The 15,106-nt window shown below is 34.8% G+C and overlaps 1 protein-coding gene across 1 annotated transcript; it reads right to left on the bottom strand.

The window, feature by feature from the left end:
- Positions 1-7,452: 7,452 nt before the first annotated feature.
- LOC119191305 (tetra-peptide repeat homeobox protein 1-like) lies at positions 7,453-15,001 on the bottom strand. Its single transcript, XM_037445210.1, has 4 exons — positions 14,905-15,001; positions 9,394-9,846; positions 8,873-9,022; positions 7,453-8,360 (listed from the first exon to the last, which is right to left on the bottom strand). The coding sequence occupies exons 1-4, from the start codon at positions 14,914-14,916 to the stop codon at positions 8,169-8,171; spliced, it is 807 nt and encodes a 268-aa protein (XP_037301107.1). The 5' UTR covers positions 14,917-15,001; the 3' UTR covers positions 7,453-8,168.
- Between the last annotated feature and the right edge of the window lie 105 nt (positions 15,002-15,106).

The following is a 15,106-nucleotide window of genomic DNA, read 5'->3' as shown; positions in this document are numbered from 1 at the left end:
TTCAGGGATAAAAGGTGTGAGTGTGTGTGTAATAATGTGAACACGATCAACTTTTTCTAGTTATTTACCAAATAATTTACGCAGTGCTTACATATCCGCATGTCAAGATACTGCGTAGTAAGAAATTCAACGAAATATTTATTGGGTATAGCTGTTGATTACGCAATTAAAAACAGGATTAAATAATTTTAAGGATTTCAAAGGATCGCGTTTTAATGGGTTGTCAGTGGGCACTGGGTCTTACAAACCTATTTCGAAACAAGCAAATAAGTACTACGTAGGTTTTCTGTAACTACTTTAAGCTTAATTTTTGTGCTGTTGCTTTGAATGACGAGATGAGCTTGCCGTTTGCTTGATGGTAAGCGATATGACCGTTCATAAACAGTAGAAACATCATCCAACACCTTAAATTACAAAGTATTGTTTGGTATTCCACTGCGCTCTCCATCCTGTGACATAAGATTAGGTCTTATGTCCAGTAGTTACACTGGCTACAATGTTCTTCAAATTGGCATACAACAGAGACTACACACTGCTGCTTGGCGGTAGAAATAAACATTGTGATGGTACCTACTCAGGCGGACTCCCACATATGAGAAACCTACTACCAGTATGAATTTAAAACTGCTGTTTTCAAGGCGTACCCATCGGAATATTGTTATATATAACATATGACGCTTAATGATAACGTAATGAAGGCCAGTGCGGTTTACTTTAAATGTATTTTTAGCTAATGAGCACATAGCCGTGCTGCGTTGGTTCAAAGTTGTAGTTAAGTGGGTAGTTGTATTTGGAGTACACTGAATTTATGAGGTTCAAGTAAATTTTATGTGGCGATAGCCTAGTTGGTTGTTGATCGAACTGCCGAGACGAATGTCCGCAGGTTCAAAACCCAAGGGCACGCACCTCTGACTTTAGTAAATATATGTGTATTCTTTGTGAATTATCTCTTGCTTTAACGGTGACGGATAACATCGTGATGAGAACTGCATACCTGAGAAATTCTCTATAGGAAATTTGAGGATGTGTGAAGTCTACAAATCCGCACTAGGCCAGCGTGATGGACTGAGGCCTAATCCCTCACAGTAGTATAGGCGACCCGTGCCCAGCAGTGGGACAGTATATAATACAGAGCTGATATTACGTAAATTACACAAATAAAGATGAAATTCAGAAAATAGTTAGAAACAAAGAAGATTTTAGTTATGAGAAATGCTTTTGATTTCTATGCTTATGAATTTCAAGTTTATGAAACATAATATGTGGCTTGTTTGACTACACGAATGAAACACGAGATGAGACTGCAGGCGACATACTACCCGAGTGGTAACATTAGACAAAATTTTATATAACCAAATACATATCCACATAGGGGACCTCTTCTACATTATTTAAAAGTCTTTGCCTTTAGTAAACAACCCATTGTTATACCAAAGACTTTAAACCTACGTCGGCCCACCACAGACAATATTTATGGGTCAGTAATGGTCGATAAAGCATTAATATTGCACGCCCATCGATCCATGTAGTCCAAGCGCCGCAGTTCATGTGTTTACCCATTCTGTTTGGTCGTAGTTATTAACTAATATTAGGTGAATGTCCGCGGCATCTTTATCAAATATTATTAGGCACAGTGTAGGTACTTTAAGGTAGATTAAAGATTGATTTGGATTTAAATTTTGTTACATTTGGGTTGATATAAACTATGATTAATTTGATTGTATTTGTTTATATTGATTGAAGCATATTCGTTTGTAGAATTACGATTACCAGAGGCTAAACACGACTCATTCTGCTTCAATGCAAACATGGGTAGACACTTTAATTTATGTCAATATTAGAGAAAATCTTCACACTTCAATTTTCCGCTTAAATTTGTCGTTTACTAGTCCTTATTTTTGAGGCTCTAATGGTCTATAGTAAACCTAAAACCTAGAAAATTAACTTAGAATTGTATTGCTTAGAAGTCTTATAGATTAGATTGTACAAAGAAAAAAAAATATACATAAGGATTTTACAGACTGATGACAATAAAAAGATTCTTTGGCGAAAAATGTTTTTAAATGATTATGACATATTTCTTTAAGAAACTGAATTCTAAATTATTCATAACCTTGTAAGGTTTAGATAGGCGTGACCTAGATGCCCTAATGATATCGGTTCCTAAAAGAGAGTTGTCGATGACTAATAAATGGCTTCGGCCAAGTTTGTGTAAAGTCTGGACGTTACTGACATGATGAATTACCTTTACCGGACTGTTATATTTCTCTTTATTTTTGTAGGTCCTTTGTATTTTCCATTACCTATAGCACTGCAAACCTCAATGTCCCTGGGTGTGGGTGTCGACGAGAGATAATTAGCCCTCGTCAGTCGACCTAATTTTGTCGGCTTGTTTAGTACAGGATTTATACTTATCTTAAGTACATTATTATGCACCCCCGTTTGTGTTTAGTGCACATCATTTTACCTAATTTACAATCAATGTTAGTAAGACAATTGAATAAGAAATATTTTCATAGCTTTCAACTTTTAAAAGATATTATTTTATTTTTATATAGAAATTATAGGTATATTATAACTTAAATATTTGCATATTCCCGCTCATAATTCGTGCGATTTAAAAGTATGAAACGCATGCCGAAAGGGGATGCTCCGTTTGCTTAGAAGATGGTATTAATGAGCGCTGTATACATACCTTTAACCTTCTCGGACGGGGTTGTTTATACTTCTGGACAGTTGTGGCGCATATCATCAGCTGGGAAATATATAAAAATTACAATTCCGCCCTGAAAGTTTGCCTTTATTAAATATAGCAGTGGCTTGCAGTGGCGACATCTATTAACGCATAATTAAATAACCGTGACGAATTGCTTACCGCGTGACAGTTTAGTTCCGATTTTTGCCACAGATAAAAGTATAAAAAATAAAAGTGTAATATGTAGTAGTTATCGTAATATACTTTTTTTTATTTGTACTATTTGACGAGATGGCGCTGTACTTGGCTTTTATTTTAATATGTTATTTATGAAAAACTAGTTACATCTTTTGTAATTTTTACTTTTTATTGCTACTTTAAATTTATGAACACTAACAAAACGGAAAATTGACTATGTATTTAATTAATTTTTTTTTCAGTTCTGTGAGGTGCCGCCGCGTCGTCGTCAAAACAGAATAAAGCTGGTGTGTCCCATAACTTCGAGGTATCTTCGTTATACCTATCTATCAAACACAGACATAGACATAAGCATAATGTAACCTTATTCCCAGAAATTACAAAGCTCTTGTTTCCATTTAAGTATTTAACATGCTTAGTGAAATTATAATTACCTTGTTACTCAATACCATCGGGAAACCATTAAGGTTTGTACTAATGCTATCAGGGTTGACATTGTAATTAAATATTGTTAATAAAATCAATGAAAATGACAACAATATTCGATTATTGCAAAAACAAGAAAACAAATACAATTTAACACAACCTAGTTATTCGCAATCACTTTAGAACGTAACAAATACATGTACTTGTCCAGTCCTCGCCTACTTTCGTAACATTGCCCATTTCACAGAACTAACCCACGATAAGATAAATTCTGGACCGACAGTCATACTGCCTGACATTTTGGACTCAGGCCCAGTTATAGCGAAAACGAAGGGGTGTTAAGTTATAGCGACTTACATTTTAAAATATAATATAATTATATCAGCCCTGTATTATATACTGTCCCACTGCTGGGCACGGACCTCCTCTACTATTGAGAGGGATTAGGCTTTAGTCCACCACGCTGGCCTAGTACCGATTGGTACTTCACACACCCTCTAAGTTCCTATAGAGAACTTATCAAGTATGCAAGTTGCCTCACGATGTTTTCCTTCACCGTTAAAGCAAGCGAAAATTCACAAAGAATACACACATAATTATAGAAAAGTCAGATGTGTGTGCTCTTGGGTTTTCACCTGCCGACATTCGTTTCAGCAGTTCCTTCGACAACTAACTAAGGTATCGCTGCTGTTTATGTTAATGATATACATTATACATACTAATAAAACTTATTAAATTGATCATACACCCCTTTTATCCTCGAAGGGATAGATAGAGGCGTAACTAATGTATCCACTTCTATTCTATTCATGTTGCAACAGGGCGAGAGCCTATCGTCAAATCAGGTACAAATTTTGGACTCCGGGCTAGATAGTACTTTGCGTCCTTTTTGAGCTGTGAGATTGCTAGGACTTCAAATAACTATTTCTCCAGTTATCTGTTTACATTTTCTTAAAAGTAATAACTAACACGATTCATCAGTCCGCTTTATCTTTAGACATGAAGATGCTACCCATGGGTATTAACAAGGGTTTGGGAATTCCCGACAATTTAAAGGTCCCCTACACAGTAGTTAATTTGACATAGAAATAGCGCGACACAGCCCATTTTCCCCATTGCGCAAGTGGCGCGCGATCGCACCCGCACTGTTCCGCGTTCGGTGCCCCGGTCACGTTCGACCGAGTGTTGGGTAGCAATCCTTTGTTACTGTTTGTTTTGATTTCGTTTTTGTTTTGATGTAAAATTAATTCGTGTCGTTTTGGCGAACGGTCACTTTATGTAAAAAATACAAATTCAGTGAATCCCTCCGATCTTAGCGAGATTGATATTATCTTCTTTTGAAATCGGTTAATTGGAGTGCAATTTGGTGTTGAAGATTCGGATTTGTATCTGAGATAAAACGCCTTATATTATATTTACGACATAAGATGTATGATTTAAATATTTAATTTTATTTGCGTGAGATATCGTATCATGGATATTTTGCTCTCTGCTGCTATAAGTATGGAAATGAGACAATGACGAGTTGCTCTGTTAAAATAAATTATTTTATTTAATACTTGGGAAACATAAAGCACAATTGCAAACATTGACGTATATTCTATTGCAAACTTATAAATTTGTTCTAATATTATGACCAAACTGCGACTGGTGGTAGGGACTATAATATAATCCATCTAAAATATAAAAGCATTGCGTATATTAACTAGAATTATGCCGCCCCGATTTTTTGGTAAAATTTCGCAGAGTTGACTGCATTTTTAACTATAGCAATCAGTTTAGCAGTTATATTAAAAGTGCACTACTGAGACTACAGAATTTCTCTTATACGTTTATCATTTCCTTTCCCGAGGGCATTTTACAGTGCGCGTAGTCTTTCCGCTCAATTTTAATACATCATGAATGAATGAGCTAGAAAAGGGTGGTTATTTACATTTAAAAATAAGTAAGCAAGTGTTTCACTGTAGTTCTATGCCAGATTGCTGGATAAGCATCTCTATTGCTACTTTTCCTTCATATTGTATGGCGATTCATTGTTCATAATTAGGTTCACTTTGAAAAAAAATATTCAGTCCTATTTCTTAGATATAAACCACATAACTTATATCTCTATCACATCACATCATCATCATCATCACATATCTTTTGAGTGAATCTTATCTGAGTGACTCAAAAATACTGAGTAACCTTAATCCATTCATTAGTCACAAATCCACTTTCTTCGTCCTTCAATCAAACCTTATATCCACGGCATAATAGATTAAGTAACGATTACACTGGCTGATGTCATCAGTCTTCATAAGGCTGGTGCCACACTTAATTCTAATCACATCCTTTTCCTATAGAAAGCGAGTTAATCGAGGATTGGTTGCGTAACCGACGTAAATGGTGACGGATGCGACCTTGGGAATGCAACAGGTGACATAAAATGCAATATTTATGGAGGGAATTTCATTAATTAGCTCTTTGGAACGTGGTTTATGGTTTCTTAAGGTGAGAGGAGACTTCGTACATGCCTTCTTGACTGATGACATGAGTATGTGAGGAAAGAATGAGGACGTTGATATATAGTAGGAAATTGCAGAAGAAATAGCAGGCATATTAAGTAATATTGACTTAATGTATTTTTTATATAAAAATATATAAATTTAAATAGTTTATTTATTACCACTTACACTAACAATACTTTTGCGCGTTATTTTTATATAATAATTAGTTGTTAAATTAATGTATTATTGTGTAGTTAACCGTGATTAACTTGGTTGGTACTAAATAACTATGAATGACAGATCTTTTTGTTTATTGCAGTACGTGGAAGTAAATGAGCTAGTGGCGGCAGATTTAACACGCATTGTAGCCTAAAAGGTTTGACTTTTAAGAACTGATTGTATTAAATTTTTGCAAACACACTGATGTTAGTCTACAATAATTATGTAATAGTAGTTATTTATTATATAATAGCTGCTGGCCACAGGGGTCTTTTACTTCTGATCGGGTAACAATGCTACTTGACTAAAATATGTGTTATAATAGCCTACTTAAGAACATTGTAATATGTAAATAAGGTAATGCATAAATAATGTATGTATTCCACGTTGTGTTGGATTGGTGTGAGAATATTTTATTGTTGTTTATAACCTTTATAGGCATTTTAATATCATAAGAATGAGTATTGCGATAGTACTTTCTTAACTATCAAATAGTTCGGTCTTTTGTTTGCAAGTTATTGTTTTATATTTGTACTTACAAGACAATAAAGGATTATCTCATTTTTAAGTCTATTATTATGATTTTATTTTTATTGAATACCTAATTTTTAAAGTTAACTTTATATCTCCTTATAATGTAAACAACGCCATCTCTTAAACGTTTTTCTAAACTAGAATTAAAATAGTACGAAAATGACTCGGAGTTTAACAAACACTTATTGTTAGATGGCGAGGTATTTAAAAAGTTATAACAACCTTTTATTTTATTTGTAGAGCTTTTCTCTTGGTAATGATAATATAGGCTTTAATCTGTAACTAAACAGTATTGGTAGTAAAGAATTTAAATTCACGTCTAGTTAGTGATAGTTCTCGCAGTTGAATGTAAAATAATTAATACTCATGGATATTTCTGCCTTTTAAATTTCGTCATATTAAATTTTAAAGGCCGAAATATCCATGATTATTAATTATTTTTACGTTTTTCTTTCAACTGCGAGAACTAATCACTAACTAGACGTGAATTTAAATTCTTTACTTGCCAATACTTGTTTAGTTACCCAGATTAAAGCCGAAACAAAATGTATGAAAATGGACCTTGAGGTATCGCCTTAATAGGTATGATTTTTGTTTGTTCCGAAGTGTTAGCTTAGAGTTTTAATTATTTTTCAACCAACGTCTTGTAACTACAGATAACTTGTAACTTAGGTATTTAAGGTGGTAAATAATACAATCCAATTTGTTATTCTAATTTGAGACTGTGTGATCTTATTGGTAAGTACTCGGATATTATTTTTTGATAAAATGAATATCAGTCTTATTTTATGGCAAAATTAACTGTTTTTCGTGTAATTCTGATAGCGTTGGTGGAGTATGTAATACAAAAGGTTACAGAAAGTTGTCGAAGGTATAAAATCAAACAACAAGTATTTCATCATATATTTTATTATAAAAGTCGTATAAAAATCGTATGTTAAATAGTTTTTAGTCGACTGCGGTCGAAATAAACTCTTGATCCGTTGATTATTAAAGCTAAAATATTTACATACAAATGTGCATTGTCCAGGTACATACATACATTTCTTTCCCAACAATATATCGAAAGAGATCAGCTGAAAATGTCTCCGAAAATATGAACGAATTTCAATACGCCTTTGCACGTTTCAATTGAAAAAATACTGTACCACTTCAAGCATATTGGATAATAATAAATGTTACATAATATATGATTAAATTGATTAAAATATGGCAACCCAATTTAATATACGATAAATAATATATATTAAGATGATTTATGGCAATATGGTCACCCCAACAAAAAATTCAAAATGGCGCTCTACATTTTTGTACAGTATGATGGCCGAAAATATGGGCATAGACCATTGACATATCTATGGTCTACAATACTTTACCAAAAACACTCACACCCTAATCTAACTTAATCTAAATCACATTATATTTTTCTATACAGAATCCCCATAAGAAAATGCCTTTGAAACATTTCTTTGTCACTTGTACGTTCCAGATTTTACATCTAGCAATATAAGAAATTCCTAATTTTTATCAGCAAATTTGAGCCTTGTCTTAAGCCAACAGTGAATTAATGTCTAAAATCGGAACGTAAGAGTGATTTGACAATTAATTTACCACCCGTATTTGGAATGCAGAGAGTGGAGACCACCGTGCGAGTGAAGTCCGTGGCCGATGGGTCCTGCGAGGGCGGCGCCGACTCCGACCACTGACTTGACCACTGGAACTGCGACGGGAGCTGCTACTGGTACCGCCACGGGTTTGGGGACTGCGACTGGGTACGGGGCGGGAACTGGGACGCCGACCTGCAAATGGTTTGGTAGAGTCAGTATTTGTGGAAAGAGTTATGAGACTATGGCTTAAGTATTATTTACTATTGTTTATTGGACTTCTACTTCGAATGCCTTAAGGGAAACCGAACGAAATGGAAAATAATACATAAAGCCAGAAAGGACTTTCAGAGCCATGATCTTCAGTAATGAAGTACGCGAACAAAAAGAAGTGGACTTCAGAGACACAGATCAATCTTACATCATTTTAGTTAAGAGTAGCAACTACCAGAACTTTTCAACAGTTTCCCTAATGTTTACTTTTTTAATTCTTAATAGGAGTGACACTAATTTATATCTGGAAGGAAATTGCATTATAGTATTCATAATCATGAGCAACAACAGGAATCTCACGTCTACTTGTAGCTACCATTCCTCAAAAGCTAAGTTTTTTAACCGACTTCAACAGGAGGAAATTTACTTCATATTTATTTAGTTAACTACCACAATTAGTCTAGAATAGTCGTGCAATTATACGCTTTCCTTACCTGCTTAATGACGGGATAAGGCACAGCGTGAGGTACGGGAACTGGTACAGGCCTGTCGACGGGTACTGCGACGTGCCTCTCCACCGCGACGGGGTACGGGCGGGGTACTGGCACAGCGTAAGGGCGATCTACTGGCACTGGCACGTTCACCTGGAATGATCAGTATGTTAGATGTGTTAGTAGAACAGAAGAATAAGGATGAACATTATACAAATACATGCATTGTCAGAGATGATGCAATTTGGACAAGAGTTGTTTTGATGTTTGCTGCTTGCTATTCAAGAAACTAAACGAATCTTTTGGATCTATCTAATTCAAGTAATTTTATGTCTTAGATAAATAAAAATCGGCTATTTTCTGTCAATGAAATAGAAATTAGGCTTGACAATTTAAAAAAAAAGTAACTTACTCTCTTCTGGATCTATCTAATTCATGTAAGTTTAGATCTAAGATTGATATAAAAACGTCTATTTTCTGACAATGAATAGAAATTAGGCTTCACTATTCAGAAAGTGACTTACTCTAACGGGGTAGGGGACGGGCCTGTCCACAGCAACCGGGTAAGGCGCGGGCACAGGGAAACCAACATGCTTGGTGACTGTCGTGTGGACATTAGCGCCGATCACAGCGCCGCCAGCTGCTTCCGCGGCCAATATTCCAGCGCTAAGCGGACCAGCGATACCTGGACCGGCGGCTAATGCGTGACCTGCTGCCAGAGCTGGACCTGCGAAATGCGCTACAGCTGGACCTGCTGCAATAGCATGGCCAATAGCAGGACCGGCGATAGCTGGAGCAGCGACTGCGTGTCCGATAGCAGGGCCGGCGATGGCAGCGCCGTGGACTGCGAGCCCTGAGGCCACTCCGATGCCGTGGCCATAGAGAGGCGCGCCGTAATGGCCGACTAAGCCGCTGCGCTTCTGGACTACTTTGCTCGGTTCAGCAAGAACTGAGGCAGTCACGAAGAGGATTGCGATCTGTAAGAAGTTCATGGTGTTGGTTAATTAATTAAATAGGAATTTTATCTTGGATGATGACGAGTATTTAAATTGAAATATTATTTTCTGAAATACCTTGATGACGAAGACTCAAATGGAAAGGAAAAATATTTTTTATCAGAAAAGGTTAATTTATCGCACGAAATATATTATGTTGAATTCTCAATACTATAGATATGATCAAAGCTGAACTGAAGTTTTAAAAATATTCAAAATCCCTTAAAGTTCATCCACGGTTTTTATGAATAGAGTTAAAGTTTATCCTCGGGTTTTATATACTAAATGGAGTTACTGTTGTTATATGTAGGTACAGTAATCTTCATCAAGATCTTAACTGTATACTTAAAATCAACAATCGATAACATGAAACAATTAGGTAAGGAACAAACCAATTACAATATACATTGTGATATTGTATCACAAATTCACACATAAAAAATATTTTGTATTGAAAAGTGTTTCCCATGACGATAAGAACAGCTGGCAACGGCATGGGAACTTGTGAATAGATCTGTAAGGACTTTTTGTTATATTACACAATTTACGACAAAGAAATGTTACGTCAGGATATGTAACTAGCGCTGTAGAATTATCAATTAATCTATTTATATAGCATTGTTAATTAATAATTGGTTTATTAACTAAGGCTTCGGACAGCGTGTAGAATTCCTTTCCTCCTTCCATCCCATAAACCCTTGCCCTTATCCCTAAAGCGCCATGGTTGCTAAGCCGGGGATTGCTTATACACCGTTAGTAGGATGTGATAATCATGGCGTTCCAAAAAAAAACTAAGGCTTCGCACAGACGTTGTCATTTTGCCAAGAAAAACTACAATTTACAGTTGCTACAAGAGCGCGTGTGCTCAACGTCTACAGATCTGGGGCCTTATTCTCTATCCCGCACGTTATTTTGACAGTACGTAACAAGCACGTAACACATCGCATCATGTTTAGGACTATAGAAATTTGGCTTACAGAATACCATTCCACGCACATTTCACGAAGATAACATGACACGGCCGCGTTACGCGTTTACACTATCATACAGAATAAGGGCCCTGTAAGGACTTTTTGTTAGACATTACACAATATTGTACGACAAAGAAATGTTTACGTCAGGAACATATGTAACTGGTGCTGTAGAATTATATATTTATAGTATTGTTAATTAATAATTTATTAACTAAGGCATCTCACAGACGTTGTTAACTTGTCGATGGACACTACAATTCAACTAGAAATTGCTTTATCAAGAGCGCGTCTGCTCAACGCCTTAGTCCAAGTAAGAAATGCACAGATTTTTCACTTTCCATTTCCAAATAACCAAAAACTCTACAAGTGAAAATGAAAGCGCTGTGACACGTAAGTTGCCAAAATCTACGGACAATGCATCAGTGCATAATACAGGGTGCGTCGAATATTCATCACTTTTACTACGTGACGTGATGTGATATGGTCGATTGATGTGCACAGTGTGGCAAATGAAATTACGGTGTGCTGCGAATTACAAGCAGCCGACTGACTCATGCCGAATGTAGAGAAATTTCGATAATGTGTTGGAATGTTCGCGATATGCGCATTGGGGTCTACAAGGAAAAATACGGTCTTGATTAATGATATGATGTAAAGACTTTATGTAAAGGCTTGGCAGAATATTTTTGAGTAGAGCAGGTTAGAGGTTTTAAATTTTAATAAAACTACTTATATCATTGAGTACGTAGTACATATATATCGATGATTTCTATCGTCTTATGAGTATTTTTTCTTTAGTGCATTTTATAAAGGTCTAGCCGATTTAACCACTGAATGTTTTAATTACATACAAACATACTTTCAAAATTCTATTATAATATTATAGAGTGTTGCGGTGTACAATGAAATCAACAATTTCGCCAATAGAATTCAATTAATGACTCTTCCTTACTTACTATAGCGCACTTCTATTCCTTGCTGAACAATTATAATTAGCTAATATTAGTAAAAAACCTATTTTAAATGCTCGCATGATTGTTCGCGTAACAACTTATCACTAAAAGTGTTCGTAGTAAATCAGTCGCCGGTAGAGCAGGAACTATCCGCAGTTATGGCTGTTACGTTTATAACGCCTATGTTTATGTCATTACTTTATGCTACCGAGTTTGTTTATGGAGTTATGTGAGGAGTAAACTAGTTATTTTGTAAGTTTACCGGCTTTTATTGATTTTACTGTTTACATTTTGTGTTTTGAAATAAATACTTTTGTTTGGTTTTCGTTCGAAGTTTGAAAGATTGTAGGAAAGTAATTTTATTTTTAAAAAGAATATTTTTAAATATCGAATTATCCATGCGATGTAACAGAATTCTCAAATAAAATCAGAATTAATATTCAACGCTACATTTAAAAATAAGTTTGTATATTAAAATGTTAATGAAAGAAATAAGATTTAATGATAAATTACTCAACAAAAAATGTGTTTATATTGTCCTTTTAATATTTTTTTTTTAGTTTTTCTCACATTATAAATGTTGTATCATAATTACCTGCTAAAGGTAAACAAACAGGTCGTTGAGTTTTGTAAGAAATATATCTTAAATAGCCTATTGTATTATTTTCACAAGCCTACATGAAGGCAAAAAAACTATATCAATCTATCTTAAACCTTATATTCTAGTATGTTTAGTATAAATTCACCTGAATCCCTCGCGATACAATTTCAGTGTTATTTATATCTGGAGTATGAATGGGTTTGCAGTTTGGCAGTTCACAGAGTCGGGGAATCTTTTACCCTAGAACAGTAGCGAAGGTCGACATTTTCCAAAAGAGAACCCGATGCAACATAAGGGCACTATTGATAAGCATAAATGCGGTTTGCAAATCGCTTCAATAATAATCAGATTTTACATAAGTTACGAAAGGTAAGCCGATAGGAATCGTGTGTCATGGACCCTTCACCAGTGCCCTAGAAGATTCTACTTCTGTGTACTTCTTAGTAAGATTACCTTTGATATTTGGGGAAAGAAAAGTCTAACTGAACGACTGTTAGAACTGAGCTATGCCTAATTAAACGGTAGATAGTTAGAACTGAGCTATAGGTAATACGCATTAATGCGGAGAAGAGAATATCTAAATAATTACAAGTCATTGCGTAGTTAATTTGGAAGAGAGAGAAACTAGATTGGTAGAGTATGCAAAAATGTATCACTCAGGACTAACTAACTTGCAACATATTTCGGTAATATTATTAAAATTGCGCAGTTTATTTTTAAAAAATATATAAGTATGAATGTGTTCTGAATGGTAAATGTGGACTGAGTTTACGGATTCTGTTTCATTGTAAATTAGTTCAAGTCATTTCGTCGTCATCCTGCCTCAAACGAGCTTCAAAGAAACATTTAGAAATACTACGCAACTACATCATTAATAACACATCACAAATATTGTCTATTTGACTCAACAATTTAGAAGACGACATGAGTGTGATCTTCGACAGTTAATCACGATTCTTATAAGCGTGATCGAGATTATCCCGCCCTTACACCTACCACTGCAATGCCAAGTAAGTAGATCTGTAAGCCAAGATCTAGGACACGCATTTTATGACACAGAGCGGTGACGCTCAGCGAGTCTCAGGGATCACCTAAGTCTTAACTCGCAATGAAATTAATCAGTCCAGGGATAGGAAGAACTTGGAAATATTTTTCTTCTTTCTATTACCTTCTATAAGCGGGAGATAAAATCATGAACTAAAGAGGTATTTTTACATAGATATTGTCTATTTTCCGGGAATGTGGTAGCGGATATTCTCAATATTTTTGGTGGGCTTTAAGTAAATTCATTATCTCTCTACGTCTCCTGTCTCATTTTAGGCCCGATGTGAAACTGCATAACTATTATATCTCCAGTCAATTCAAAATGGCCAATAGTTAATTTAGTACAAGCCGACTATGGTTTTGAATTTGTTTACATTGTTATATAAAAAAAAATATATATTACATACAATGTATATTCATTCATAAATAATGTATATTATACATTACTCAATAATCTCATATTTTAAGGACTTCATATTATCTTCTACCACCTCAATATTATGTGTAGGTTTTTAATTAAATATATTGTCAGTAGTAAATGTAGTCACCTATTAGTAGCACACATATAAGATGCTGTCTTATTGTTTTATTGCAATGAGTGCTGTTGGTATTATTGCAATAAATAAATTTGTATTTAAAAATATAAGGGGTATGTATACTCGTATTTCAGATTTTGTTCGCTTTCAGAGCTGAAATGTTTTACACAATATAATTTGCATTCAATATTAATAAAAGAAAAAAGTGCGGTATTAATTTTAAAAAAATAATAGAAGAGTTTCGAACGGGCCGCATGGGCGGAAAATCCGCACACGCATGCGCATAAGCTAAAACCGTGAAGATTCCATTTTCGAAATATTCACCTGGGTTTATCACGTCTTAACTTGGTTCAGATCTTAACTAATCGGTAATATAAACCTATTGGAATAAGATATAAGGTGTATTTTTTAAATTAACTCATAGAGTCATGCTAACGACTACATTATGCTTGTATGAAAGGATTGAAAGCGATTATTTTTTTCATGCGTCTTCATGACGTAGTGATGGTGATATGAATGTGGTCGGAATCTAGTGATAGTGGGTACGATTCCCAATATGATCGACTTTCGGTTAGTTTTTTTAAATTTTGATTTATTGGGGAGCCTCTGTGAGAGTAGAGGCGAATATTATATATATCCGTTTTAACGAATGGGCGAAATTGTATGATAATTTTAAATTATATGTTTTAAAATAATTATAACAACGGTAAATATATGACTTGAAAAATATTTCAGCATAATCTGAACATCTTCTCCTGTATGCAGAAATAAAAATATTTATTTAATAAATAATTAAATTATTTTTAATAGAGAAAGGATTTACTGATTATAATTTATTTTATCTCTTATACACATTCATTTCTATACAATAGTCCTCGAAATCACACCATCATTTTTCACTTAAATATTGTTAAATATTATAAAACACTTACAAATGCCTTCATTGTTATGTACACGCACAACACAAGTTAAATGGCTCAAACTGGCTCAACGATCACAGTGGATATGTGACAGAGGAGCCAGTAAGGACTTATATAAGGCGACCACCGACTACCCCACTATGGCGCAGGACAACATCGGATAGTATTTTGCGACACATTGGCACTGTGGTGTTGTGGGAGAATGGCGATTGGG

Source organism: Manduca sexta, unplaced genomic scaffold (assembly GCF_014839805.1).
Source record: "Manduca sexta isolate Smith_Timp_Sample1 unplaced genomic scaffold, JHU_Msex_v1.0 HiC_scaffold_133, whole genome shotgun sequence".
Classification (NCBI taxonomy): Eukaryota; Metazoa; Arthropoda; class Insecta; order Lepidoptera; family Sphingidae; genus Manduca; species Manduca sexta.
The sequence above is the reverse complement of the archived record's forward strand: the minus strand, read 5'-3'. Positions and strand labels throughout refer to the sequence as shown.

What these genes read in the sequence shown, in the direction of transcription:
- LOC119191305 (XM_037445210.1), bottom strand. An exon ending in CCGTCCCCTACCCCGTTAGA is followed by an intron (nt 9,023 to 9,393) that starts GTAAGTCACTTT and finishes TGATCATTCCAG; the next exon opens with GTGAACGTGCCAGTGCCAGT. An exon ending in CTTATCCCGTCATTAAGCAG is followed by an intron (nt 8,361 to 8,872) that starts GTAAGGAAAGCG and finishes AACCATTTGCAG; the next exon opens with GTCGGCGTCCCAGTTCCCGC.